Raw genomic sequence first — 25,547 nt, forward strand, 5'->3', positions numbered from 1 at the left:
TACTGATGTAACAATGTGGATGGTTGTTGCCACTCATGACCAGCATTCAGAATTATATCAATGTTGTGCCAAAGACTTCACTAAGTCTGGCCACAACACATGGGAAGTGGCATGGATGTTGAAATGAACATGAAGCCAGATATTCAGTGAACAGTATAAAAATGAATTAAATGCAAAAATGCTGCCAGATGTAGTAAATGCTTGTGATGTGCAATCAAAATTACATGACTGCCCTCATGAACATACAGCTGGACCAAGATGACATGCATCAGTAATATTGAAATGAACTTAAGATATGAACTAAATAAATAATGAAAAGAGTGTGGATTGTTGACAACTGTTACCAACCCACCTTTTTACATAAATGGCACCTTTTGCTTAAAACTAATATTACCTTTACGCCACTTCAACGGTGGCATGTGTCAACTTTTCCATGAAAATGACACCCGAATGACACACGAGTGTTTGCATGTTCAAAGGTTTTGCACTGTGTTTGTTTTGAAATGATGGTCAAATAACAAAAATTGGGCTGATGAAATGTCTCACATTTTAAAATGTTCTTACCACACCCCATCCTCTGGAACACATGTTTCCCAGTAATGCCATTGCTAGTCAGATGCCCACAAGTTGAAAAATGATGTGTTATCTGGTGATTAACTCATCTGCATTAATCACTGCGCATCTGAGCAACCAGAGGTACGGAAATCGATTCCTCGCGGTGCCGGCCCTTCCTGCCAGGGTGAGAGGCAAGCGACGCCATACAGCCTCAGCAGCTGAGTGCGTCATAAAGTCCTAATGACACACAAGTTATCTGGACCACTTTTTGACAAGAAAGTTATATTCTTTTCTTACCATTCTACACTCACTATTGGCTGATGATCCATTATTGGGAATAATGCCATTGCTTTCACGGCAGGCTTTTTAACCTCCCACAGCAGATACAACACATGACATAATTTCGTCACAGCAGAACAATCACGGGCCGAATCGGCGTCCTTTCCCTCACCAGGTGCGTACCTCGTGCCGCAGATGTCGGAGGGCGCCGGTTTCTCGGACCTGGTGCAGCAGGCCGGTCGGCTGACCACCGACATGGACACGTCGGCCGAGCTGCCGCGCGTCGAGCGCAACCTCAAGCAGCTGCTGGAGGCTGGCCAGCAGCTGTGGGCGCGCACCGCGCAGGCGGGCGCGCAGGACGTCAAGGCGTGAGTGCGGGGGGAGGGGAGGGGCTGTGAAGATGGCACTCCAGGCCACCGCGCAGGACGTTCGGGCGTGAGTGCGGAAGGAGGGGGGGGGGGGGGGGGGTTGGCTGTGCGGGTAGCACCTGAGGCTAATGACGCTTGCTGGTATGGAACACCAAATGGCTCTCGACTTGTGGTGACATTGATGTATTCATGAAATTGATATTTTCACTTTGGGCGTTTCATCCACGGTATTCACTGTACATTCACACTTCGCCACCAGTTTTCTATAGAGTTCGTCGTGCTGCGTTTTACTGCGTTGACAGGGCCGCGTTTAGAGCCGTTTCTCATAAAAGTTGGCCGTTAATGACGGTAAATAAGGAGTTGTCTATGTCACGCCTAGTCAGCGACGGCGCTACATAGCATCATGTGACTCCGTAGGTTGATCAGCTATTTCGCGCTCCCTTACATCATAGAAGTCGTACTACATATAGCCTCGCGCGACCTCTCCGGGCAGATAAAGGCGTCACCAGTCGTCTCTGCTGCTCAGCTCGTGAACAGCCCTGGCCGGCCTCGCGCAACCCTATAGCCACGCGTATGAAGCTTGCGTCACCGCAGTTTCGTGTCTTCCCTCTCCCCTCCGTGGCCTTTGTAGCGATGTCACGTCGGCTCGGACCTGAGAGAATGCCCGGCTCGGGACCGCCGCCTCCGTCGCGCCGCGCTGCATCCGCCTCCGCTTCCGCCTCCGCCTCCGCCTCCGCCGCGCCGCCCGCCGACCGTTGGCCGGTGTCCGCAGCTCGATCCTGCTCGGCTCGAGGGGTGTCGACCTGCCGGCCATCTCGCAGCGGCTGGAGTCGCTGGACGCGTCGCGCACCTTCCAGCCGCTCGAGCCCGTCAAGGACACCGACATCGCCGGCTTTCTGCGCAACGAGCGCGAGAACGCCGTGCTCACCGTCATCGAGCAGTCGCGCAAACAGGTGACGTCATCCAGCCGTCCCGCAGACCGGTGACGCCATCCGGTCGTCCCGTAGAGCGTGGTACTCTCGCTCAGATGCTGGCGTCGATCTCTGTCCGCCTGTACTTGACGTTAAACGTGCTTTGGTGAGCGAATGGCATGCGCGCTGGGGCCTCTCGCTCGATGCTTGCAGAATTTCGGCGGAAACCCCTGCCTGGGCTGGCGCCTGCAAGGGCGATGTTATGGCCGTCCTATGTGCTATGTGGCTGGGACGTAAGCTACAGTTGTAGAATTTTGGCATTCAGCCGTTTTTACTGGAGACAACCATGGCCATTTTTTTGTGAGTGGCGCACTGTAGGGTTGTTATAATCCCAGTGCCATCAGTTTTCGGTTTTCCAAGTCTGCTGATTTTGTAACACTGCTGTGTGGGGGATTGCCACGAGTTTTGGCGTCGCTCCGTCGGCCCACACGTGGCTGGTAGCCTGAGGGTGCGCTGTCGTTGGCAGACATTCGACGAGGTGGACCGCTTCCACTGGGAGGCGTTTCAGTCGTGCTGGGAGTTGGAGAAGCAGCGCATACTGAGCACCCTGGCCACATCCGAACAAGGTCTTCTGAACGACACCATACAGCCTGAGGTAAGACGTGATGTCGCGATACGGCCTCAGGTAGGGCGTGGCGACACTATGCAGCCTGAGGTAGGACGTGACGTTGCCATACAGCCTGGGGTAGGACGTGATGTCGCCATACAGCCTGAGGTAAGACGTGACGTCGCCATACAGCCTGAGGTAGGACGTGACGACACCATACAATCCAAGTAGGACGTGACGACACGATACAGCCCTGAGGTAGGACGTGACAACACCATACATCCCCAAGTAGGACGTGACGTCTCCATACAGCTTGAGGTAGGACGTGGCGCCGCCACACAGTCCGAGGCACGACATAACGTCACCATGCGACCGAAAGTAGAACCTGACATAGCCATGATGTTTCGTGTAGTACGGAACGTCGCCGTACTTCCCAGCTTTGTGTCACACATCATCGCATAACTTGCGGTGGAATATTGATGGCGTTGGCCTCTGCCTCATCATCTCCGTGTTGGTCGCTCCTCTGATGGCGTTTTCACGGCGTGCGCCACTCGGGCGCGACGTAATCGACGCGCCGCCGCGCGGCGTCGGCCGTCGGCGCGCGCTGACGCCGCCGCCGGCCCCGCTGCCGCAGCTGTCGGTGAGCTCCGGCACCGGCCCGGCCGCCACCCGCAGCTGCCTCACTGCCCAGGAGCTGGCCTATGCCGGCGCCGTGGGCGACTACGTCAAGCAGAAGACGCAGGATGGCTCGCTGCCAGACCTGGGCCGGCTCTGCCGCGACGCCATGACCGAGCTCAAGGACGACGTGAGTGGGCTGGCGGAGCGGCTGGGCGCATAGCGGAATGCGGCTAGGATGAGAAGATCATCATTACGATTGGCTGGGCTGGTATCTGCCAGTGTCCGCAGCCTCCTACAAGCCAGGAGTCCACCGCGCAATGCCCTCAGCGACAAACCGGGCCGCGATAGTCTGTACGCATTGTCGTTGTTACGCGCGTCGGGCGCGCGCACGAAGCCCAGGCTGTCTACCGCGCATCTGTGTACGTCATACTTTGCGGAATGCGTCATACTTTCTGACGGGTATCGCCGCTGCACGTCGGATGTTTTCTTTCCTCTCCCACCACCCATCAGGCCATGCTGGGCTGGCTGGTAGAGAAGAGAAGCTCATGCGGTCGTGTTGCGTGTTTGAATTCACCTGCACGTGACTTATTTCTTGTCCCATTTATAGACAATGGGCGGTGGTTGAGCGATTGCTGCGATCGCGCATGTCCCAACATTTAAGATGACGCAAGCAAAGCCTTTAACTGCATGTGTGACGTGCGTTGCGACGATCAGACCGTCGTGTTTCTTAATTTGAACGTGATTGGGTATATAAAACACGTCACGTTTTGTGACGTCATCCGGATGTGGCGTGTCCTACGCGCCGAAAACTACCGTGTTAGCAAATAATTGGTAAAATATGGAAATAATGCAGCTGAATTTCCATTGCAAATCACTCATGGACCCCCCACAAGAAACAATGATATGCAGTTCGCCAATACCATACTTCGATAAGACAGTAGTCATAGCCTTAGTACTCGGAGAAAAAAACGAGGACAATGAAGATAAAGGTGCGTTGATATTTCGGCAACATGTCCTTATGGAAACCAATAGCAGAATTATTTCACTTAGATACGGACACACACACAGATAACGCTCCTGCTATTTGTTTCGATAAAGGCATGTTGCCGAAATGTCAAAATATCTATATCTCCATTATCCTGTTTTTTTCTCGGAGGAATAAGGCTATTACTACTGTGTTATCTATATGCATAATTTTTCCTCGCATATGCACTTAACAACTTACGTAGTACTTTACTGCATGCGCGAAGCCGTCCAATGAGGAACGACAGCTGGCCTGACTGTTCTACGATTTCGGCGATTTTTTTTTTTGTCCAACTGCCCAAAGCGTCAATTTCTTCTTTTATTCTAAACTCAGTGGAAGTAAACACATAATACATTTTCCAAAGATGGCACCCAAATGGGGCAAGTTGTATGCAAGACTTGATCTGACTGAAGCACTTGTGAAGCATTCTGCATGCCTGTAATTGCTTCATTTAGGTGTGGCTTTCTCCATCCATTGCCAGCATTCTGACATGTGACAACAGTCATGACCGTGGCATGTTGAGAGTAACATCGTGGCGCTGTAATTGATGAAAACGAACATTGCGACTGATGGTCGATGGTCCAGCTCTATGTCCACATGCGCCGTGCGTGACCTGAGCGTTCGGAAATCTTTAGCCCACGTGACTGACTCGAGCGGACCAATGACATCAGCGTCACGCTGAGCGCATCGTTACAACATCTCCCCCGCAACGTATAACACCCCGCTGGTAATACGCATCTCCCACGGCAAATGACGCATCGGCGGTTGGCGTTCGCCGGACCGCTTGCGCCAACATGGCACCGGGACTGTGGCCCGCGAGTGAGGCTCCGCCCGGCGCCGCCAGGTGGCCGAGGAGCTGTGGGACACGCTGCGCTGCGTGACAGAGGCGGAGGTGCGCGCGCAGGTGGACCGCTTCTCGGGGAAGGTGCAGGCGGCGCTCATCGACAGAGCCAAGCGTCACCTGGAAACGAGGCGAGTGTCAGCCGTGCCGCCGACGCGCGGCCGGGTCGGGCCGGCGCCTTTGTGCGGCGTCGGCGGCACCTCTCCCTCCGTAGTCGGTGCTTACACCGACGCTGTGCGCGGGCGTTGAGCCACGTTCGACCGCGACGCAGTGCTTCAGGACTTGTCTGTATAGGCTGTCCGCATGCACGCTGATCTATTGGGTGTTGATCAGGCGTACGTGCAGGGATCTTTTCAGAGAAGTCACTTGCAACTCACGGGAAGCAGTGGTCAATCATTTCCTGGGCGTTGCGCACATTCGCACTGTTCATTAAGTGTGATCACTGATGCCATCTTCCCACCGCCGCTGAAATACCGGTGCGCAAATGGGCAGCGAGTGAAACGTTTGAAGTGCGTCAGCGTCTGGCGAGGCGTCCCACCCCATCCAATTTCGGTGGAGCGAGGCGCGCAATCGTCGGCCGTAACGCCATGACATTTATGCCGGTGCGCGCGTTTCAGTTACGTGACGCGCCTGCAGCGACTGGTGGAGGCCAACCTGGCGGCGGCGCGCCGCGGCGGCCAGCCGGGCACGCGCCAGCTGGTGCGCGCCTACCTGGTCGTGCGGCCGCCGACGGGCGCTGCCGACGTCGTCACGGCCGACGGCCAGCCGGTCTGGGGCTGTCGTGCGCTGTACCGCGCCCCCGCGACTGGCGCTGAGGTGACGGGATCCTCGGCCTGTCGTCTGCCGCTCTGTCGTTGTCTCGGTCGTCGGTCTGGTCTCGGGGTTCGTTCTTGTGTGTTCTCTGTCTATCTCGTCCTCTCTCGGCCTGTCTTGTCTCTGTCGTGTCTCTGTCTCTGTCTCTGTCTCGTGTCTGTCTCTGTCTCTGTCTCTGTCTCTGTCTCTGGTCTCTGTAGTCTGTCTCTGGTCTCTGTCTGCTGCTGTCTCTGTCTCGTCTGTCTGTCTCTCGTCTCGTCTCTTGCTCTGTCTCTGTCCTGTCGTCGTCGCTCTGTCTCTGTCTTCTCTGTCTCCTGTCGTCTCTGCTGTCTCGTCTGCTGTCGTCTCTGTCCTGTCTCTGTCTCTGTCTGCGCTGTCTCTGGTCTGTGTCTCCTGTCTCTGTCCTTGTCTCTGTCTCTGTCCTCTGTCTCTCTCTCTCTATCTCTCTGTCCTCTGTCTCTCTGTCTCTTCTGTCTCTCTCTTCTCTCTCTCTCTCTCTCTCTCTTCTCTCTCTCTCTCTCTCTCTCTCTCTCGCTCTCTCTCCTCTCCTCTCTCTCTCTCTCTCTCTCTCTCTCTCTCGCTCTCTCTCTCTCTCTCTCTCTCTCTCCTCTCTCTCTCTCTCTCTCTCTTCTCTCTCTCTCTCTCTCTCTCTCTCTCTCTCTCTTCTCTCTCTCTCTCTCTCTCTCTCTCTCTCTCTCTATCTCTCTCTCTCTCTCTCCTCTCTCTCTCTCTCTCTCTCTCTCTTCTCTCTCTCTCTCTCTCTCTCTCTCTCTCTCTCTCTCCCTATCTCTCGCTCTCTCTCTCTCTCTCTATCTCTCTCTCTATCTCTCTCTCTCTCTCTCTCTCTCTCTATCTCTCTCTCTCTCTCTCTATCTCTCTCTCTCTCTCTCTCTCTCTCTCTCTCTCTCTCCTCTCTCTCTCTCTCTCTCTCTCTCTCTCTCTCTCTCTGCCGCTGCTTGTTCGATGTCGCTGTTTGGGGTTGCCCAGGGGGTTGACGGCGTCGGGACTCACACTGACGTATTAGTCGGCTTGTACACTGACACAGGTCAAGCGTTAGGCCTCGAGTTGGATATTGATCAACACTGACAGGTTGCTGGCTGTGTCTGTGTGGCCCCCCGGCTGGCCCGCTCGGCACGGCCCGTGCGCGCGCGCGCGGCTGTTGCGGCCGTCGCTGACGGCGACGCCGCCCGTGTCGCAGGCCGGCGCTGCAGGAGGTGGCCGACCTGCTGGCTAAGCTGGCGGAGGGCCGACCGAGGTCGACCGAGGACCTGTCCGTCGTCCGGCTGCAGTACCGACGGAGCGGCGGCGCCGGCGCCGACCCCTACCGACGGTCAGTCCAGAGCCTGCCTGACGGTCAGAGTCTGGACCCCTGCCGGCGGTCAGAATCCAAACAACTACCAACGGTCGAAGGCCTTACCCCTGGAGATGGTCAGAGTCCAGACTCTGGCAGGTAATCAGAGCATTTCCAGACCAAGCTGCACGCACTCTCTCTGGCGCCAGGCTGCGGTGAGGTAGCAGAGAGACGCTGGTGCGTTTTTCGCAGTGCGCTGCATTAATCTATGCAGGCTTAATGTCTGTTTCTGGTATTCGCGTCCTTTCTTTGGACGTAGCTTGTCTACTATCGGAATGGAAGGCGAGGACCTCAAGCGACCAGATCCAAACCGCAGAACACCCTCTCCCTTTCAAAAACAAGTGCTGTAATCCCATCCCAGGCGTTTAAGCAGCACTGCCACTGGATGCATCTAAACATTGACCGTGGTAAGGCGTGCTTTATGTCGCGCGCACGCCGCCGCTGGCGGTGTTTTACTGGGGCAAGTGTGCACCGCACACGGCGCTGAGGGTGACTGGGTTTTCCCAGGGCGGTGTACGCGGCTCTGGGTGCGGCGGACCCGGCGGAGGACCACGCCGAGGCCACCAGTGACCTACACACGAGCACCGACGACTTCCTCTGGCTGAAGCTGAGCGCGCTGACGGCGCTGGGCGGCGAGGACCAGCTGGAGGCGCTGGCGCAGCTGCAGACGGCGCTGCTGGAGAAGTACGGTACGTGTCCCGTCACGGCCCCGGCCCCGGCCCCGGCCCCGGCCCCGGCCCCGGCCCCGGCCCCGGCCCCGGCCCCGGCCCCGGCCCCGGCCCCGGCCCCGGTCCCGGCCCCGGCCCCGACTCTACCGGTCCCCGGCTGACTGTGGCGGTTGGTGTTTGTGGTCGCGTCGATTCCGATGGTGCTGCGGTGCGTCACCCCAGTGCGGGAGACTGACGAATGGGAGGCGGGTGGCCTGCGATCCGAGACGTTAACCTGTGTGTGGACTGACGGCTGCCGGGGAGGGTCGTAGGCCGCGCAGCGCTGGGCAGAGGGCGTGCCTTGGTCTGGAGGGTCGTGTGGTTGAGGACGTTCATCAGCGTCGAGTGCAGGCTCTTCTGCTACATTTGGCGTAAGGGATGTGACTCCACTGGTTGTGGTTGCACTGGTTGTGGTTGGCTGTGTTGGTGATGCCCGACTGCGAGGGCTTCTCGGTGGCAGGCGGGTCCCACGAAGATGGTTAATCATGCGGACTCGTACCTTACCTTGAACAGCAGGCAGTGTTTCAGCTTGTGGCGCGGGTTTCGGTTCCAAGACGTGAAGTGACGCACCCTTGAGGAAAATCGTCAGCTGTTCACGCTCCCCGTCACGCAGGCGAGTCCTACTTCGACGCCTACAACCAGCCGACGCTGTACTTCCGTGTCCTGCTGCTGTCCGGCCAGCTGGAGGCGGCGCTCGAGTTCCTGGCGCGCGTGGAGCAGCTGCGCCCGCACGCTGTGCACATGGCGCTGGCGCTGCACGAGCTGAGCCTGCTGCAGCTCGCCAGCTCCACCCAGGCGGCGCTGCGTGAGTGCTGTCGTCTGAGTTTGGCCGGCCGTCGCACACTGGAGCCGGGCATGGGGCGTGCGGACATAAGTGTCGAAGAGGGATGGGGGAGGGGGGTTGACAATGTTCGTCGTTCAATCCGTGCTGTCATGTTACGCCTTAGGTGCGTACGTTACAGAGGAGCACTTAGTACGGAGTTCGATTCCCCGCGGTGCCCGCCCTTCCTGCCAGGGTGAGAGGCAGGCGACGCCATATAGCCTCAGCTGCTGAGTGCGTCGTAAAGCCCCAATCACACACACGCACACACAGAGGAGTACTTACGCCCCCATTCCGCTGGAGGAGTCCTTCGTGAGTTTGATGTAGTCGATGCAACATAATGATGAAGATGCATTCGATGATGTACTCGATGGAGTTCGACGCGTGCCACACCGTCACTCCTTTCACCGATGGCATAGTACCGCCACGTGACTCGTCGAGCCTGCGCGCGCCCGGGAGTGACAAGCGTGGCGCGCGCGCCGTCCGCAGTGTCGATTGATCCGAGCGGGCGGCAGCCGCGGCGGCGCCTCAACCTGGCGCGCCTCGTGCTCATGTACACGCGCCGCTTCGAGTCGGCCGAGCCGACGACGGCGCTGAACTACCTGTTCCTGCTGCGCCGGCTGCCGCACAGCCGTCCCGACGACACGTTCTTCGCCGCGGCCACCGCCGAGCTGGCGCTCCAGTCGGGCAGCTACGACCAGCTGCTGGGCCGGCTGGGGCCCGACGGCAAACACCAGAAGGGCGCGCTCGACCGGTGAGCGATCGACGCCGCCTGCGGGGGGGGGGGGGTGGGGGGGTGGGGGAGGGGTCGGCCGCCGGACGGCCCTGGCGAGGCCGCACCAGTGGCGAGCTGCGCAATATGTCCCCTGGCGCTGGCAGCCGTGGCTCAGCACGCTGGCCGACGGCTGCGGCGGCCAGCCTGATCCACGGCGGCTGGTGTGTGTGGGTGTGCAGTCAGCTGGTGTGTAGGTGTGCAGTCGGCTGGGGTGTGTGTGGGGGGGGGGGGGGGCTGCAGTCAGCTGGTGTGTGTGGGTGCAGTCTGCTGGTTTGTGGGGGTTCTCTCAGCTGGTGTGTGTGGGTGCAGTCGGCTGGTGTGCGGGGGTTGCAGTCAGCTGGTGTGCGGGGGATACGGTTGGCTGGTGTGTGGGGGTGCAGTCGGCTGGTGTGTGGGTTGCAGTCAGCTGGTGTGTGGGGGTGCAGTCAGCTGGTGTGTGGGGTGTGCAGTCAGCTGATGTGTGGGATGTGCAGTTGGCTGGTGTGCGGGGATGTGGTTGGCTGGTGTGTGGGGGTTGCAGTCAGCTGGTGTGTGGGGGTGCAGTCGGCTGGTGTGTGGGGGTGCAGTCAGCTGGTGTAGGGGGGGGGACTGCAGTCGGCTGCTGTGTGGGATGTGCAGTCGGCTGATGTAGGGGGGGGGGGAATTGCAGTCAGCTGGTATGGGGGGCTGCAGTCGGCTGGTGTGGGGGTGCTGCAGTCGGCTGGTGTGTGGGGATGCAGTCAGCTGGTGTGTGGGGGTGCAGTCGGCTGGTGTGGGGCAGCAGTCTGGGTGTGCGAGGGTGCAGTGAGCTGGTTTGCGGGATTCTGTCAGCTGGTGTGTGGGAGTGCAGTCGGCTGGTGTGCGCGGCGTGCAGCCGGCTGATGTGTGGGGGTGCAGTCGGCTGGTGTGCGCGGTGTGCAGTCGGCTAGTGTGCGGGGTGCAGTCGGCTGGTGTGTGGGTCTGCAGTCGGCTGGTGTGCGGGGTGCAGTCGGGACGCCCCAGCTCAGCCTTGGATACTTGGTTTGTCTCAGTTTGCGGTGCTGTATCTTCAGTCGCGTTGTCGGACAGGTTTTTACGGACGGTGTGACGCGTGCGATGTGACAATTGCGGTGTGACAAGTACGGTGTGACGAGTGCGGTGAGTGGTGGTGGCGGTGCCGGTAGGTACGACTTCGACACGCGCCCTGTGATCGAGCGCGTGGCGGCCGAGAGCGAGAACCGCGGCCAGCTGGAGGACGCCGTCCAGCTGTACGACCTGGCCGGCAACCACGACAAGGTGCGTCCCGCGACGGCCGGCGGCGCGCCGCCCCCGCTCGGCGCCGCTGCGGGGCCTCACCTCGGCGGGCTGGGTGCTGGTCAGAGAGAGCCAGAGACGGGACACGACGGAGGCTGGGTGCTGGTCAGAGAGAGCCAGAGACGGACCCGACAGAGGCTGGGTGGTGGCCGGTGAGAGCCGGAGACGGACCCGACAGAGGCTGGGTGCTGGTCAGAGAGAGAGCCAGAGACGGACCCGACAGAGGCTGGGTGCTGGCCGGTGAGGGCCGCAGCGGATCTGTCGGGCCGGGAGCGATGGTCGGCGCGTGGGAGATCCGAGACACCAGACACACGATGTCCTGCGTGGGAAGGCGGACCGCTTCGCTTCGGCGGTGTGATCTCTCGGTAGCGTCATGAAGGAGGGCGACAGGCAGGCGACGATCCGGAATTTGACTCCTAGAAGACGGAAGTCTGTCGCTAAAATTATGTTCCGACGCCTGAAAAAGCACGAAGTGTGGTGCAACAGGCATCACGTTATTTGTGCTATCGTCTTGACATCCCTAACTGAACCGTGCTCAAATTTTCATGCTCGAAGGTTAGGTGGGACGTGACGTTCGCATGGTGTGACGTAGAATGCGCGGCGTTTTTTCGTTGAGGCCAGCTGACGCTTTCTACATCGCCAGGCTGAGATCGAGATGAGGCGTAACTAAACTGCAGCGTTTATAACCTTGAGACGTACAAGACGTACGTGCGTACTTACACGACATGGTCTTTCTTTAAAGTGAAGAAAAAGGCGCTGAGCGCGGGGCAGCGCCGCTGCTTTGCGCCACATCGGGCGTGTTGCGCTCGCCGCGCATGAACCCAGCACTACCACCTGGTGAGAGCGGCGACAAATGACGCCGCGGGCATGCGCCGCCAGAGCGGCCTGCGCCCGCGGCGTCCGAGTGTCACGGCGCCGCTGCCGCAGGTGCTGGAGCTGCTGAACCGGCTACTGAGCCAGCTGGTGTCCCGACCGGCGGCACCCGGCTCGCGCCGCCAGCGGCTGCAGCAGACGGCCGTCGCCATCGCCAAGCGCTACAAAGATCACGGCACCAGCGCTTCTCCCGAGGTACGCCGCCGCGGCGGTCTCTGTCTGCCCGGACGGGCGCTGAGCCTGCTCAGCGCACGGTGGCTTGACTGACGACGGTGTGACGGCGAACGGCAGTGGCTCTCCCTCATCCGGCGCTCACACCAGCGCTCGGTACGCGCCGAGGCGTCCCGTTCGCAACCACTTGACGCCCCGCGCACGCGGTACGGAGTGCGCTGACCTGATGCAGACGCGATACAGAGTACGTGGTACAAGGCATGCTGGCTGGCTGCGCTGACCTCGGCGCGCTCCGTCCCGGCAGGCCACCGGCACGCTCTACCTGCTGCTGGACCTGATGTCGTTCTTCGACCTGTACCACCTGGAGCGCGGCGACGAGGCGCTGGAGGTGCTACGCCGGCTGCGTCTGGTGGCGCTGAGCGGCGATGAGCTGGAGCGCCGGCTGGCTGAGTTCGACCGGCTCCAGGAGGAGGTGGGTGACTCCCGCGCGGTCCTCATGTGTCCCACGTGGTACCCGTGTGTTCCGTGCGGCACCCGTGTGTCCCGCACGGTTCCCACGTGTCCCGCGCGGTACCCGTGTGGCCCGTGCGGTCCCCATGTGTCCCGCGCGGTTCCCATGTATCCCGCGTGGTACCCGTGTGTCCCGCGCGGTTCCCATGTGTCTTGCGCGGTCCCCCATGTGTCCCGCGCGTACCCCCCGTGTGTCCCGCGCGGTTCCCACGTATCCCGCGTGGTATCCGTGTGTCCCGCGCGGTTCCCATGTGTCCCGCGCGGCCCCATGTGTCCCGCGCGGCCTCCATGTGTCCCGCCCGGTCCCCATGTGTCCCGCGCGGTTCCCCATGTGTCCCGCGCGGTTCCCCATGTGTCCCGCTCGGTCCCCCATGTGTCCCGCGCGTTCCCCCATGTCCCGCCCGTCTCAAAGAAGGAAAGCCTGCTGCATTCGGGCTAAGTCCAGCTGCACTCCTCAGCTGGTTCAGGAAAAGTGACGCATATCAAAGGTTCACACAGTGGTACCACTTCCTTGGCGGAACTCACCGTCGTTTGCGCGGTGGCGAGTTGTTTGAGGTTTCTGGTGTGTGTGTGACGAGCACAGCATGCAGTGTTCTCCGGGACGACGCCCCCCCCCCCCCCCCCGCTTGTGTGGCGGCGTTCACGTGTGTGACCGTCTCCGCCTGACCCGTGTGTGAGCATCTCCCGTCTGACCCGTGTGTGTGACCATCTCCGTCTGACCCCGCGCCTCCCGCGCCTCCGCGGCCAGGTGCGCCGCTGCGTACCGGACGTCCTTCTGGCGGCCATGACGCTGCTGCACGGCGCCCAGCGTCAGCTCGGCGAGGTGCGGCCGATGGCGCGCGCTCTCGTCACGTTCGCCGGCAGCCTGCCGTACCGGCTGCCTGGCGACACGCACGCTCGGCTCGTGCAGATGGAGGTGCTCATGACCTGACGGCCGGGCAGGCCGCGCAGGGCCGGCTGGGCGGGTCGTCATGTTGGCGCCCGCCGTGTCCACTGTACCGTTTTTTTGTCTGGAATACACGGCGGGCCTTGCTGAACGGCTGTGACGCGCGCGGTGACCCGAGAGTCATGCCCGGATACGAGTGGCCTGGATTGACTGGACTGGTCGCGGGGAAGGAACATGCGGTGCGGGTTTTGGGGTGTTCTGACTTGTTCGAGAGCGTCAGCATGTGTGCGAGAATCAATTTATCCAGTGTTGCAGGGGTTAAAGACTTGACGCCATTGGGAAACACAATGGCGAAGATCAGTGCGTGAGGTAGGAAATAGTACATTGCCACTGAATGCTTCCACCAACCCGCCCTTTGCCAATTCGCAGATTTAGAGGTGGGCATAGTAGCAATTGTTGGGCGCATTATGATTCTTCTGGACGCCTCTAACGTTGCTGGTAATCGCAGGTAAACTAGACAGAGCAATCGAAAAGAGCCGCGAATGCTTACTGCACGTGCGCACAATGCTATTTCTACACGTGCACATTGCAATATATATATATATATATATATATATATATATATATATATATATATGCATCTCTCATAACTAAAAGTGGTGAGATCAGGACGACGTGCTGCCAATAACAGCAGCCCCACCTTTTGATTGTACCAAATTAGTGCTCCCGCAGAGTCAATCCCTTCTCCGTGCCGGTTACAGAGGTTACCCAATCTAATGAGCTCGGGGTTCTCACGCTAAGCTATCGACCTTCAATATGCCTGGAGACACTGCGTAGAGGGCGGTGTGGAAGGAGCATGAATAGCGTTGCCAATACTAGACGTTTAAATGTGTGTTAGTGATAACAAGTGATTACAGCTGATCTATCATGAACAAGCGTGATTAAACGTGATCTCTCGTAATTAAAACCACAGCTTTGAAGCTTAGTGTTCACAATACAACCCATGTTCTGTCTAGCGTCGTTAACCTAGGAACTAACTCCTGTTAACTGAAGACCTATAAGTCAGCATAACAACTGAATTCATAATGCCGACAACAACAGAAAATGGAGGCCTTTCGTGCTGATATCTAGTGTTTGGTAGTTTTGTTTGGTAGCGCATCCGGTACAATGGCGTGCAAACTTGCAGTTTTGAAATAGCTTACGTAGGGCGACAGCTGTGATCCCATCCTTCCACTGTCTGCACGTTTTCTTCTTCCACGAGGTCAAGGAAGTGTCATCCTGAAAACACTGGCAATTGACACTCCATGTTAGCGCGCAAAATTTGCCGCATTGTACGTTACGCTTTCCCCTCCCTCCTCCCCCCAACAAAATCAAACGCGAACGGTCTCTCACCCCACGACGCCATCTCAAAGACTGGGGCCCGTCATGAATTTCCAGAGTGTGCTCCTGACATCTGATTGTCATTTGGACGTAACGTAGCGACAACAAGGTGTGCTCAGCTTAAAGGGAGTGTTCAGTATTTGTATAAGGTTTGAACTGAGATAGGCCTAATATCATTTGGTGCAGCCCACATGCATACCCTTTTTAAGGCGTAACATCTTGTTTCTGGACTGAATATGAAATTACACCACTGAATGCAAGTAAACTATATGGGACCACTGACCAATGTGTAAGTACACCACAGAAGGGGTCAGAGCACGCGCACATAATAATATAAAGGTTTTGCAAACACGCCCAATTCGTACGTCACCTCTCGACGGGTTTAAGTACTACGAGTGAGTTAGCCTGTCCGCTACAGTGGCAATTCTGGCACGGCCACCTGGCAGCCACTTCGACGTCATAATATAAGCGCCCCATGATATAATAAAACGGTGACATATTGAGCGGATTATTTTTCTAAACAGTGAAATATTTTTGTCCAGAGCGGTCTTGCGCGCTTTAAAACCCTTCAATAGTTATAAATGAGCTTATTTAATCATATCTGATGATTGCCTTAATATCCTCAAATGAAACATTGAAACAATGAAATGAAACAATGAAACATTTCCTTAAATCAGACAAAAGCGCAGCCCCTTTGGGATGTAGTACTCGCTTCATTTAGTTTGTTACTCCTCCACCCGGCGCACCCGGTGGGTTCAAATTCCTTCGACGTTGCCGATATGTCGGTGTGTTAATAAGCTGGACACATCTTTTCGATCACGCGGCTCATTCACACAGCCTCTCACCAGTTCCGATCCGAAAGTGTCATTTCAGACAAAGCCTGCTGCTCGCTGACTGCAGCAGGCATCGCATGTACGGAGATACTTGCCGGTGCGGGTCAAAATATAATACTCGTTGTCTAACCCGGTGTTGACCGGGGTATTCAGCCGCCGCAGGCTGCTTGAGCGTGGGGGGGGGGGGGGCGGGCGGGGGAGTCAATAACCTACTGGGAAGGCGACTCCTTAAAGCATCGCAGTCGCTGCAGTTGATGGAGCTTTGTTGTCATTAGGGCTTTACGACGCAGTCAGCTGCAGACGGTACATGGCGTCCGCCGCCGCTTACCCCGGCAGGAAGGGCGGACACCGCGAGGAATCGAACCCGCCTTGGGCGAATTTGGGCGAGAACTGTGCGGTCACGGTGGGGGATCGCGGGCCGCCCTCGGCGCCCGCCACGAGTTGGGGCGGCGTCGGGGGGGGGGGGGGGACTCGCGAGAGTCAGCACCCCTACCGCTCACCTTCGACTGGAAGCAGGGGAGCGCCGCGGCCCGGCGCTGCCACACCATCGTACCTTAATAACTATCCCGAAGTTAGAGCATCCTTTAACCGCCACGGCTCGGCGTTGTCCATGCCGCCGTACTCTAATAACTGCCCTGAAGTGAGAGCATCTGTTTATCAAACAACGCCTGGTTGACCTGTTTGATGTATTTCGCACGCGAACCAACAAGTTTGGTGTTGAATCACTCTGCCTGCCTGCGGGTCAGACATCAATCAACCCACACAGCACAGCGGCTTTCCGTGGACGGGCCCGCGAGCGAAAACAATACCCATCCACGCGCACGACCGCCGTCAGCAGCCGAGCTGGCGAGCATTCGTGGGAGCGCGGCCGGGGGAAGCGGACACCCTCAGCAGTAGGCGGCGTCCTGCGTGGACTCGACGATCCAGCGGTAGGAGTAGTGCAGCTGGTGGAAGACGCCCGGGATGACGGGGCCGCAGGCCGGGCCGCCGTTCACTACACCGTCAGCCACCCAGCGGTCGCCGACGCGCAGGATCAGCGCCGAGCCGATGTCGCCCTGTCGGGCGCCCGATGCGGCCGGTTACTAGGCTTGCACCCGCGGCGTTGGATAGATCCGTAAGATCCGTGAGATCTCAAAGTTGGTCTGTAAGATCTCTGAACTCAAGGTAAGATTTCTAAACTTGTTGGGTAGATCCGGAGGATCGAAAGATCTCGAACCTTACGTAAGATCCGTAGGGTTTGAGAAACCAGTCCAGTCAAGCGTCGGTAATGTAAAACAATGGTGAAAAAATTAAAGGTGAAGCACAAGACACCACACAAATCCAATCAAATCGCCTAGATAATCGGTTTAGACTATGTCCTTTACACATACTGGTTGAGTGAGAGGCTTAAATAGATGCAATGCAGAGACGGATGCAGACAGTTGGGCGGTTTCTGATGATTTATAGCGGATTCGCCCCTTTGTGTACCAGAACATCTGCCCAGATGTGTTCGAGGTGGCCGATAACTTCCCACCTGTTGGACCCTATGGAGCCCAAGCAGTGAGTCTTCCACCCTAGCCACCACAGAAGAGACCACGGCCTGTGCAAGGTCCCCCCCCCCCTGCTCACGTCCGCCACTTCTCGCTCACGTTGCATGAGTCGTAGATGAAGCCGCCATTTTGACGCGCTGCGCGCGCGGTGGCCGACATTGTTCTGTTGGCGGCATCTCTCTGGACGAAGCCGAAGCCGAAGCGGAAGCCGCACATGTTGGTGTTGGGGAACATCCAGAGGCCGGGTAACATGGGTGAGCAAGCGGAGAAGAACGGCGTGATGATACGGTTCTCCTTAAGCACCAGACCCCTGAAACCGGCCTGTCGGGGGGGGGGGGGGGCACTACGTGTCAGAGGAAGGTCCGAGGTCACAAATGGACAGGTCAGAGCAGGCAACGAGCTTAGTCAGGTGGCGCGGAGCAAAACCAGCAGGGGATTAACCGTTGGCGAGTGCAGCGCAGCTGCAGCAGTGGCGGGACTTTCCAAAAGACTGGGCACCAAAGGAGCTTTTTTCTTGTTGACATAATGTTGTTCATTCATCGCCATTCGCCTGATAGCATAATCCGATGCATGGGGTGGGGAGGGGGGAGGGGCTGGCATTCCAAAAGTGTACGAAACATCACCGCTGCGGCGCAATGAACTATAAAGAATTCGGTGAACAACTGAAGCGAACTCGATAGAATCGCCACAACAAATGGCGCAGCCTGGGAGGGTGCTGCAGCAACACCAAACTGCACACCGACTCCCGCCACTCTTGTGGCAGCCTGTGTGACATATCTAACGCTCGTCGCGGGTTTGGGATCATTAGGGATGAAGTAACTGAGCACCTACTGCTGAAGCGAGCGCCATTCGCATCGCAGGTTTCTTGCCAGAAAGAGTATCTGGCAACTCTCGCCTGGTGGCTAAATCTTAAGTGGCGTACCCTCGGAGAGAAAATGCTTTAGAATGGTTGATCCAGTCCGTGGCCTTAGAGCACCTTTTGAACCTGCGCCCTGAAAAACGACATGTGAATCTCAAGTGCATTAGGTTTGCGTGAGATATAATTGGCGAGTCGATGACAGTACTTAATCCAAGTGCTTCTTTGGGTAACTTTAGCACTGGGTCTGGTCAGAGGAGGAATGCCTCAGAGCGGGTGTAACCGCGGCAACCTCAACGCAGCGCGTTCTGCTAGGGAGGGCACCTGAAAGGAGGCCCCCAGGTCGTGACCTTAGCGGAGAGTCCGCTCCTAGGGTGAGTACCTGGGGGGAAGTCCCCAACTCGCGACATCTCTGGAGTGCCTGCTCCTAGGAGGGTGAGTACCTGAGAGGAGGTGCCCCAGCCGGTTATGGTGTGCACGGAGAACCTCTGGTAGGGGGCGTCGCTCAGGCAGACGGGCCGTACCCTGGTGGTCAGTGGCACTGGCGGCTCGAAGCGCAGCACAGCAATGTTGTACTGGTCGAAATACTCCGAGTACAGTGGATGGATCTTTACCTGCCCGGAGCACCACCGATGAAAAATGTCAGTCGGGAGATGCTTGACGTCTGAGCTTGGTATACATCGTTACTCTGTACCCACCCTACACCAGATAAACCAATCATGGGGCGAGCAAAAAAATCCAACACCACGGATTCGAACGGTCCAACTCCAAGCGCTTTTCCCGACAACACCAAATATTCCTCGAGCCTCTCCATCCAGCGAGAAAACGTCCTGTTGTCCAGCAGCTATGCTGCATAATCTGACTGACTGACTGATCAGACTGATCTCTCCGCCCCTGGTCACCGTGCCACACCGCCTCCCAAGCCCACTCACCGTAGTCACGGTTCGGCGCAGGGCAGACGATTCCGGCGCGCCCAGGACGTGGCGCCCGAGCAGCACCTGGCTGCCGCTTCCGGCCTCGCCCGCGCACCACGCGGATGTTACCACGTACCGGTCATTGATGAGGGCGGCGCCGCAGAAGGGCACCCCTTGGCCGTAGCGGACGAGCGCAGCCTGCAACGGCGCTGCCGTCACACGCGCGTCATAAAGGGCACCAGATGACCGCGTTCGACCAGAGCTGTCTCGATCCGTGTTATGTCCGTCACGGCATCGTAAACGTCGCCAAAGTCTCACCGCTTGTGTCGCCTTTGGTAGCACCGCTCTCGCCACCTTTGGTACCACCACTGCCCCCGAGGTACATACAAGTTCCTAGCAAAAAAGGATGCGGTCTGACATCCCTTGTAAATCGCTGCTAAAGAATGACGGACAAACTGTCTTACTAAGCCTGGTGATCTTTGTTTAGGGCGGCCGATTTTGATAACGCGGACTAATGGGGGTGGGGGAGGGTGTCGACGCGAACCCCTGACCTTCCCAGATCACTAGAGATAGAGCTAAGCGGAAGGCGCCAGTGGACTCGTCTCAATGAGATCTCGCAGCTTGAATTTGTATGTTGTTGGATAATTAGTTGACCACATTTTGTCAGGTCAAAGGTTACATTTTCGGAAGAAATCCCATTTTTCAGCTTCACATCATACATACAAGACCACGCCTTCTGGCGACAAAAGCGCTAGGCAGGTATGCTCCTTATTCAGCTCTGAGCACAATGATGTATACGTGTTTGTGTATTAAGCGCATGTTCATGACACATGGCCCCGTTAATGTAACAAGGCTGGCCCGCTGCACGCGTTCCACGGCGTCGTCAGTTACCACCTGCCGCCCTCGCCGGCCATAGATCGCTATGCACTGTTCCAAAAAAGCGTAGCTGCTCCGGAGCCAAAAAAGCTAGAACAATGTTTGTGGTGTCAGAACACGCGCAATGAGTGTTTCATTGGCTGCTGAAAATTTGCGCGCGGTGAGGCCAGAGAGGCATCGTCAAAAACGCTATGGAAGGGTCACATTAGCCTCCACTATCAGGCAGAGGGTTGCAAAAGCGAAATCAGCCAACGTCTTCGTAAGAGTGGTTAGAAAATTTTTTAGGAGACCGACGTATTCTACAGGCATGTGGTTCTGAACTGCATAAAAAGCGAACAAACGGGCGCAACCTTTCGGTTATTACAAGCCTATCATATTGTATGTCATCTTTCTTGCGCTTTTTTTGGCCATTTCAAGTTGGTACCAAGCTAAATTCATGTTTCGTGCATAATGCTTGCGAGGAAATGGGTTTAATAAACAGTAGGGAATGGTTTAAGTCTGAATAGGAATCCACCTAGCAAATGTCATCAGAGAAAGCAGTTTCAACTCCTTGCGTTCAGGTCTCCATTGTAAGGGAGTCACAAATGTCCATTGAAAAGGCGGTACGCAAGATTCCTGCTGGTTGTGCGTGGACACTGGTGTGGAGTGACTGTTGACGAATGAGCGCTACTGGCAAAAAAAAAACAACTTTAAACTGTTAATGTACCCTTGCCTCTCTTGTGGGGACTGGGCTGAGCGAGGCACTCACTGGCAAAACTATCACGCAAGCTGTTAGAAATCTGCTACACAAATGCAGTACCTCAAGCTCCTTAACAAAATAGCTGCCATTGCTGTTATGCGTTGCTGGGACAAGCACGACTTCAACGCCGAAAAGGTAGAATAAAGGTTTCCTGAAGCACTCGGCGTTTAGCGCGTTTTATGCGTCCCCACCTGAAATCTTTCCTGCTTTTCATAAAATAAACCTACGACCCGAACAATCTTTTAGCGGCCAAGTTATCAGCGTGACTGATGTGACTTCCTAGATGCTCAATCTATCACACATCGGCAATATTTTTGACGACTGTCATTGGAAAGAACATGGCCAGTTACGGAGACATGCAGAAAACTGGGAAATATAACTGCCCAAATGTAACTAGCTTAACGTTTATAACTAACTAAATATGATATCATCTACGCCCCGTGACGTCACAGACGAGGGTACCGTGCCTGAACGCATCACTATCGTATGCTCGTCACTCATAGGGTCCACAAGAAGGCAAAAATGTGCCTGATTTTTGGAAGCGTCAAGACCAAACCCCCGCCAAACAGAACAGCTCTAAACATTGAGATAAGGCAAGTTTTTCCGCATCTAATTCAGAGACAATTGGCGATCTCCGTCGTTTTGTAGCCTCTGGCTGTGACGTCACGTCCACACGGTGACCGAAATCTCGCCGCCGCGGGGCGCTGCTGTGACCTCTGCACTCACCGCCCAGGGATACTCGTGGGGACTGGCGTAAACTCCGCCGGCCATCCGCCGCCGCCGTCCGTAAGCGCTGGAGTAGCCGCAGCAGCTCGACGTCTCTGGCGTGCCCTGGTGGGGCGGCGCCGCCCGCTGCCGCTCGGAGCGGCGGAACGCCACCACCCGGCGCAGCCAGCGCCGCAGGGCGGCCCGTGGGAGGTCGCCGCCAAGCGGCGCCAGCTGCGGGCGCGTCAAGCCGCCGCTAGGCGGCGCCAGCTGCGCGTCCGTCCACCCGGTGCTCGCCGGTGTCGCTGCTGATGGCGTGGAGCTGTTGACTCCCGTGCCGGTGGCTGTGATGTTCGCCGGGGACAGCCACCCGGCGCCGTTGTCCGTGTCCGGAGACGGCCGCCCGGTGCTGTTGTCCGTGTCCGGAGACGGCCGCCCGGTGCTGTTGTCCGTGTCCGGAGACGGCCACCAGGTGCTGTTGTCCGTGTCCGGAGACGGCCACCAGGTGCTGTTGTCCGTGTCCGGAGACGGCCGCCCGGTGCTGTTGTCCGTGTCCGGAGACGGCCACCAGGTGCTGTTGTCCGTGTTGATGATCTCTTGTGGCGGCGTGGCGACATTTGGGTCGAATATCTCTTCGTTCAGAGCGGCTGTCTGAAAGCAAAGCTTTTGTCCTGTAACGTGCTGGGACGGGACGTCAACATCAAAACTGTCCGGTTTTTGCCGTGACTTTTTATTCCAAAAGGTCACGGTGAAGTAATGAGTCAAAGACGGCAGCATTGTCCACAGCACCAGCATGTTGTAGTCAGGGCCATCGTCCAACCCCCTCATCATCTTTCTCTTGCTTTATCCTGAATCTTCGCGTCGGCCACGAGTGGACCGAGAGGCCCCCTGGAGAGAGCCCCGACCGGAACCTCAGCGCACGCTCTGGAGGCCCCTGGAGAGGCCCCAACTGGACGCTCAGCGCATACTACGAGAGGCCCCCTGAAGAGAGCCCCCAACCGGACGCTCAGCACACACTCCGAGGGGCCCCCTGAAGAGAGCCCCCGACCGGACGTTCAGCACACACTCCGAGAGGCCCTCTTGAGAGGCCCCCGACCGGACGCTCAGCGCACACTCCGAGGGGCCTCTGCGCGGGTCTAGGTTCGCGGTTGGGCCCTCAAGCGCATGTAGTCCTGCCCCGCCGTTACCCATTCTCCTCCATTCCATGACCCAATGATCATGTCTGGTCGAACGGGCTCCAATTTAGACATCCCAACAACCAATCCTCGTCGTGTCCAGATAGTGACTCCGGGACACGCTCCCCATCCTTTGTTTTTAACTGATTGTCTGTAATGCCATGTTGACACTTAAAAGGAGTGTCCCACGTTTGCGACATATTGCAAAAACACACTCTAGTGGAATTTCACGACTAGTTATGTCTGATAATGGCACTAGGTAGTGCAACTGTAGCACCGTCAAGGCAAAACAAAGTTTTAGTTTTAGTTTTATTTGCATTAAGGTTTTTCAATTCGAATTATCTTCATGTCCAAGGTACATTGTCAACGCTCTGCAACAACACTTCGTCTTTTCCTTGCAGTCGCGATCCCCGTCTCCATGACAACCACCGTGTGCTCCTGGAGCGAATAAAAGAACATTTGTCATTGGCCCGGCGGCCTTCGCTCTGTTACCGAGAACTGGTTGAAGTTTGAAATGCGCCTCGAGAAGACCCACTGGGGTGAACGCCATAGAAAGCAGACCTTTAATGAGGGTATGAAACAAGGGAGAAATGAAAGGTCATAGTAAAACACTTCGTTGAAATCGCGGGGTAAATGCTTCCTGTTCGCATGTCTTTTTGTCTGAGAGAGTGTTTGAGTGTCTGAAACAGAGTGTTCCAGGGTTTCGTAGCATTTATTGCATAAACATTTTGACGCATTAATATGTTTCAAACATGATAGAACACACACGTTGGAAAAGGAAGGCAAATGAAACGCATTACTTTCGAAGTGGTGAGCAGGGAGTGAAATGAGATTTCTGCGGCAAAGGGTCGTCTGCTTGAAATCGCAGTTGTGAGCTGTTCAGAAGAATTTCGAGGAAGCTGGTATTACTGTTCAAATCGTACGCACCTGACGTAAAAATATGTGAAAAGTACAGCAAAAAGGTGAGATACTCCCTTTAAGCTATTGGGACGGACTTGCAAAAACAAGCAGATTAAGAACATGCCATATCATCTGAAGTCGTGCAACAAATTTTGCGCGCATGACTTGCACGAAATTCGTCGCACATTCAGTTTTGACCAGACCCGAGTTATCTCTCACTGCAAAATTTTCTGTTTCCGTTCGCTACAATGTCATATAACATGCGTGAGTCGGCCCTAGCAAATTTCACGTGCTCCAGATTGGTGAGGCCCGAGGGCCTTCGCTTTATTAGCAATACACGAGTTGGGTATTGATCAATACACTTTCGCCAACTGTTTGAAAGCAGCGTTCCAATTTCATTCGCCTCTCACCGTCAGCGTTGCAAAGACAGCAGTGGCCAGTAGGCAGAAGTGGCCAAGGCCAGCCATTCTCTTCTCTTCAGCCAGTCCTCAGCGGACTCCCACTCCCATACTACTGTGAAGATGGACCTCGTCCACCCCAGGTCCGAGACCGCCCTGGCACGCACAAAAACTGGACCAGGTCCTTTCCAAGTGGTCGGCGCGCTTGTCGTGTCTCCACAACATGCCGCCTCAATTAACCCAAGAAGACCGGTGAAGCGTATACGCTCCAGCCCCAGTCACGTTTACCATAGCTCAACCTGATACGCCGCTGGTGTGTAGGCGATGATTTACGTGGACCAGTTTTTAGTCCACCTAACGGCTTCGGAAGCATTAAACTTTCAGCCAGGGCAATGTACCGACTGCCTGGTAAATAGTCATATAATGTGTCACAAAACACGTGGATATATATATATATATATATATATATATATATATATATATATATATATATAATGCGCACTGACACTTATGCACAGCGTGAACATCGTTCAGCAGAGGCCGTCACTTTGCGTACAGGAAACATATCCTTATAGAGAAGGCAGTACTGCAAGCTGTACTTCTCAAATTCGTTTCGTGTCTGCCAATATATCGACAGCTCGACAGGGAATCAAATGTGGATTCGGCTGGCTGCAAGTTTGTGGTTCACGTGCACATTTGTTGGAAATATGACATTTGCCGTGTGTGACGGATTTTAACTTTTTCGGGCACATCTCGGCACTCCGTGCAGGTAGAGGAGTGAACAAGTTTCCGAACGTTGACAAAAGTACCTCCTACAATTTCATTACGCAACGCAAGTTTATGCGACGCACCGTCGTGCACACAAATTTTCGTAATATTTGTAAACGTTAGGCTTTCAAAAAACACCGCTGAATACCAGACGCGACCGTCAATAGTGCGTCAACGCACGACTTACGCGCAAAAATGTATTTACCAAGCAAGGATGTGCCAGTGCAATGGAACTACAATTGCGTAAACTATTCACAAAGGTTGATGGTATAGGAACATTTACCACAGTCCACGAGCCAGATGAAAGAAGCTTTTTCCCATCTACGGCAGAACGCACGCGGTCCGAAAAGTAGAGATCTGGTTCAACAGTGTCGGTGGACGGAAACCGCGCTGGGACGAGGAAAGGAGACGTTTGGAAAATAGCTAGTGGTGAAGCTGATGCTGTAGCGGCTGCTCCACCACCTTAGAGGTGCCAGGCAGGATGAAGAGCGGACGAAAGTTGTGATGCCTAAAACAAACCCGAGTATGTCTTCTTAAGTATGTCCGTCGCCTTCTGAAAGTCATATGGATAGAATATTCTACTTTTATGAGTTTCGCTTGCAAAGGTATACTGATCTTTAGCGTCCACACGCCAGATGCCATAATTTGAAATATCGACAGGCTTCCATGGTTTGCCAAGGTCTGGCAATTGTAATGGGGAGGCGAAGTATATATATATATATATATATATATATATATATATATATATATATATATATATATATATATTCAACATATATATTCAACATATATATATATATATATATATATATATATATATATATATATATATATATATATATTGTAATGGGGGGGGCGAAGTATGCATATATATATATATATATATATATATATATATATATATATATATATATATATATTGAAATATCGACAGGCTTCCATGGTTTGCCAAGGTCTGGCAATTGTAATGGGGAGGCGAAGTATATATATATATATATATATATATATATATATATATATATATATATATATATTGAAATATCGACAGGCTTCCATGGTTTGAGGCCTGGCAATTGTAATGGGGAGGCGAAGT

General features: G+C 55.7%; 3 protein-coding genes across 3 annotated transcripts; 2 read left to right on the forward strand and 1 right to left on the reverse strand.

The window, feature by feature from the left end:
• The first annotated feature begins 1,029 nt into the window (after window positions 1–1,029).
• On the forward strand, window positions 1,030–6,023 carry LOC119113383 (nuclear pore complex protein Nup93). Its single transcript, XM_037237703.1, has 7 exons — window positions 1,030–1,146; window positions 1,180–1,202; window positions 1,975–2,155; window positions 2,640–2,768; window positions 3,412–3,525; window positions 5,207–5,334; window positions 6,020–6,023. The coding sequence occupies exons 1-7, from the start codon at window positions 1,030–1,032 to the stop codon at window positions 6,021–6,023; spliced, it is 696 nt and encodes a 231-aa protein (XP_037093598.1).
• A 1,196-nt stretch (window positions 6,024–7,219) lies between these two features.
• Window positions 7,220–13,490, forward strand: LOC119114279 (nuclear pore complex protein Nup93-like). The gene is made up of 8 exons (XM_037238476.1): window positions 7,220–7,346; window positions 7,875–8,056; window positions 8,688–8,879; window positions 9,384–9,648; window positions 10,812–10,923; window positions 11,869–12,009; window positions 12,290–12,457; window positions 13,244–13,490. The coding sequence occupies exons 3-8, from the start codon at window positions 8,816–8,818 to the stop codon at window positions 13,424–13,426; spliced, it is 933 nt and encodes a 310-aa protein (XP_037094371.1). The 5' UTR covers window positions 7,220–7,346; window positions 7,875–8,056; window positions 8,688–8,815; the 3' UTR covers window positions 13,427–13,490.
• Window positions 13,491–16,481: 2,991 nt separating this feature from the next.
• Window positions 16,482–23,755, reverse strand: LOC119113384 (serine protease 27-like). Its single transcript, XM_037237704.1, has 5 exons — window positions 23,699–23,755; window positions 18,912–19,091; window positions 18,423–18,593; window positions 17,223–17,444; window positions 16,482–16,649 (listed from the first exon to the last, which is right to left on the reverse strand). The coding sequence occupies exons 1-5, from the start codon at window positions 23,753–23,755 to the stop codon at window positions 16,482–16,484; spliced, it is 798 nt and encodes a 265-aa protein (XP_037093599.1).
• Between the last annotated feature and the right edge of the window lie 1,792 nt (window positions 23,756–25,547).

The sequence above is a fragment of the Pollicipes pollicipes genome, unplaced genomic scaffold (assembly GCF_011947565.3).
Source record: "Pollicipes pollicipes isolate AB1234 unplaced genomic scaffold, Ppol_2.1 Scaffold_7262;HRSCAF=8765_pilon_pilon_pilon, whole genome shotgun sequence".
Taxonomy (NCBI): Eukaryota; Metazoa; Arthropoda; class Thecostraca; order Pollicipedomorpha; family Pollicipedidae; genus Pollicipes; species Pollicipes pollicipes.

What these genes read in the sequence shown, in the direction of transcription:
- LOC119113383 (XM_037237703.1), top strand. Translation starts at nt 1,030, where the DNA reads ATGTCGGAGGGCGCCGGTTTCTCGGACCTGGTGCAGCAGGCCGGTCGG. An exon ending in TCGAGCAGTCGCGCAAACAG is followed by an intron (nt 2,156 to 2,639) that starts GTGACGTCATCC and finishes TGTCGTTGGCAG; the next exon opens with ACATTCGACGAGGTGGACCG. An exon ending in ACGACACCATACAGCCTGAG is followed by an intron (nt 2,769 to 3,411) that starts GTAAGACGTGAT and finishes CTCACTGCCCAG; the next exon opens with GAGCTGGCCTATGCCGGCGC.
- LOC119114279 (XM_037238476.1), top strand. Translation starts at nt 8,816, where the DNA reads ATGGCGCTGGCGCTGCACGAGCTGAGCCTGCTGCAGCTCGCCAGCTCC. An exon ending in TGGCCGGCAACCACGACAAG is followed by an intron (nt 10,924 to 11,868) that starts GTGCGTCCCGCG and finishes CCGCTGCCGCAG; the next exon opens with GTGCTGGAGCTGCTGAACCG. An exon ending in GCACCAGCGCTTCTCCCGAG is followed by an intron (nt 12,010 to 12,289) that starts GTACGCCGCCGC and finishes CCGTCCCGGCAG; the next exon opens with GCCACCGGCACGCTCTACCT.
- LOC119113384 (XM_037237704.1), bottom strand. Translation starts at nt 23,755, where the DNA reads ATGGCTGGCCTTGGCCACTTCTGCCTACTGGCCACTGCTGTCTTTGCA. An exon ending in TGCGCCGAACCGTGACTACG is followed by an intron (nt 18,594 to 18,911) that starts GTGAGTGGGCTT and finishes TGCTCCGGGCAG; the next exon opens with GTAAAGATCCATCCACTGTA. An exon ending in GCTGGGGCACCTCCTCTCAG is followed by an intron (nt 17,445 to 18,422) that starts GTACTCACCCTC and finishes CCCCCCCGACAG; the next exon opens with GCCGGTTTCAGGGGTCTGGT.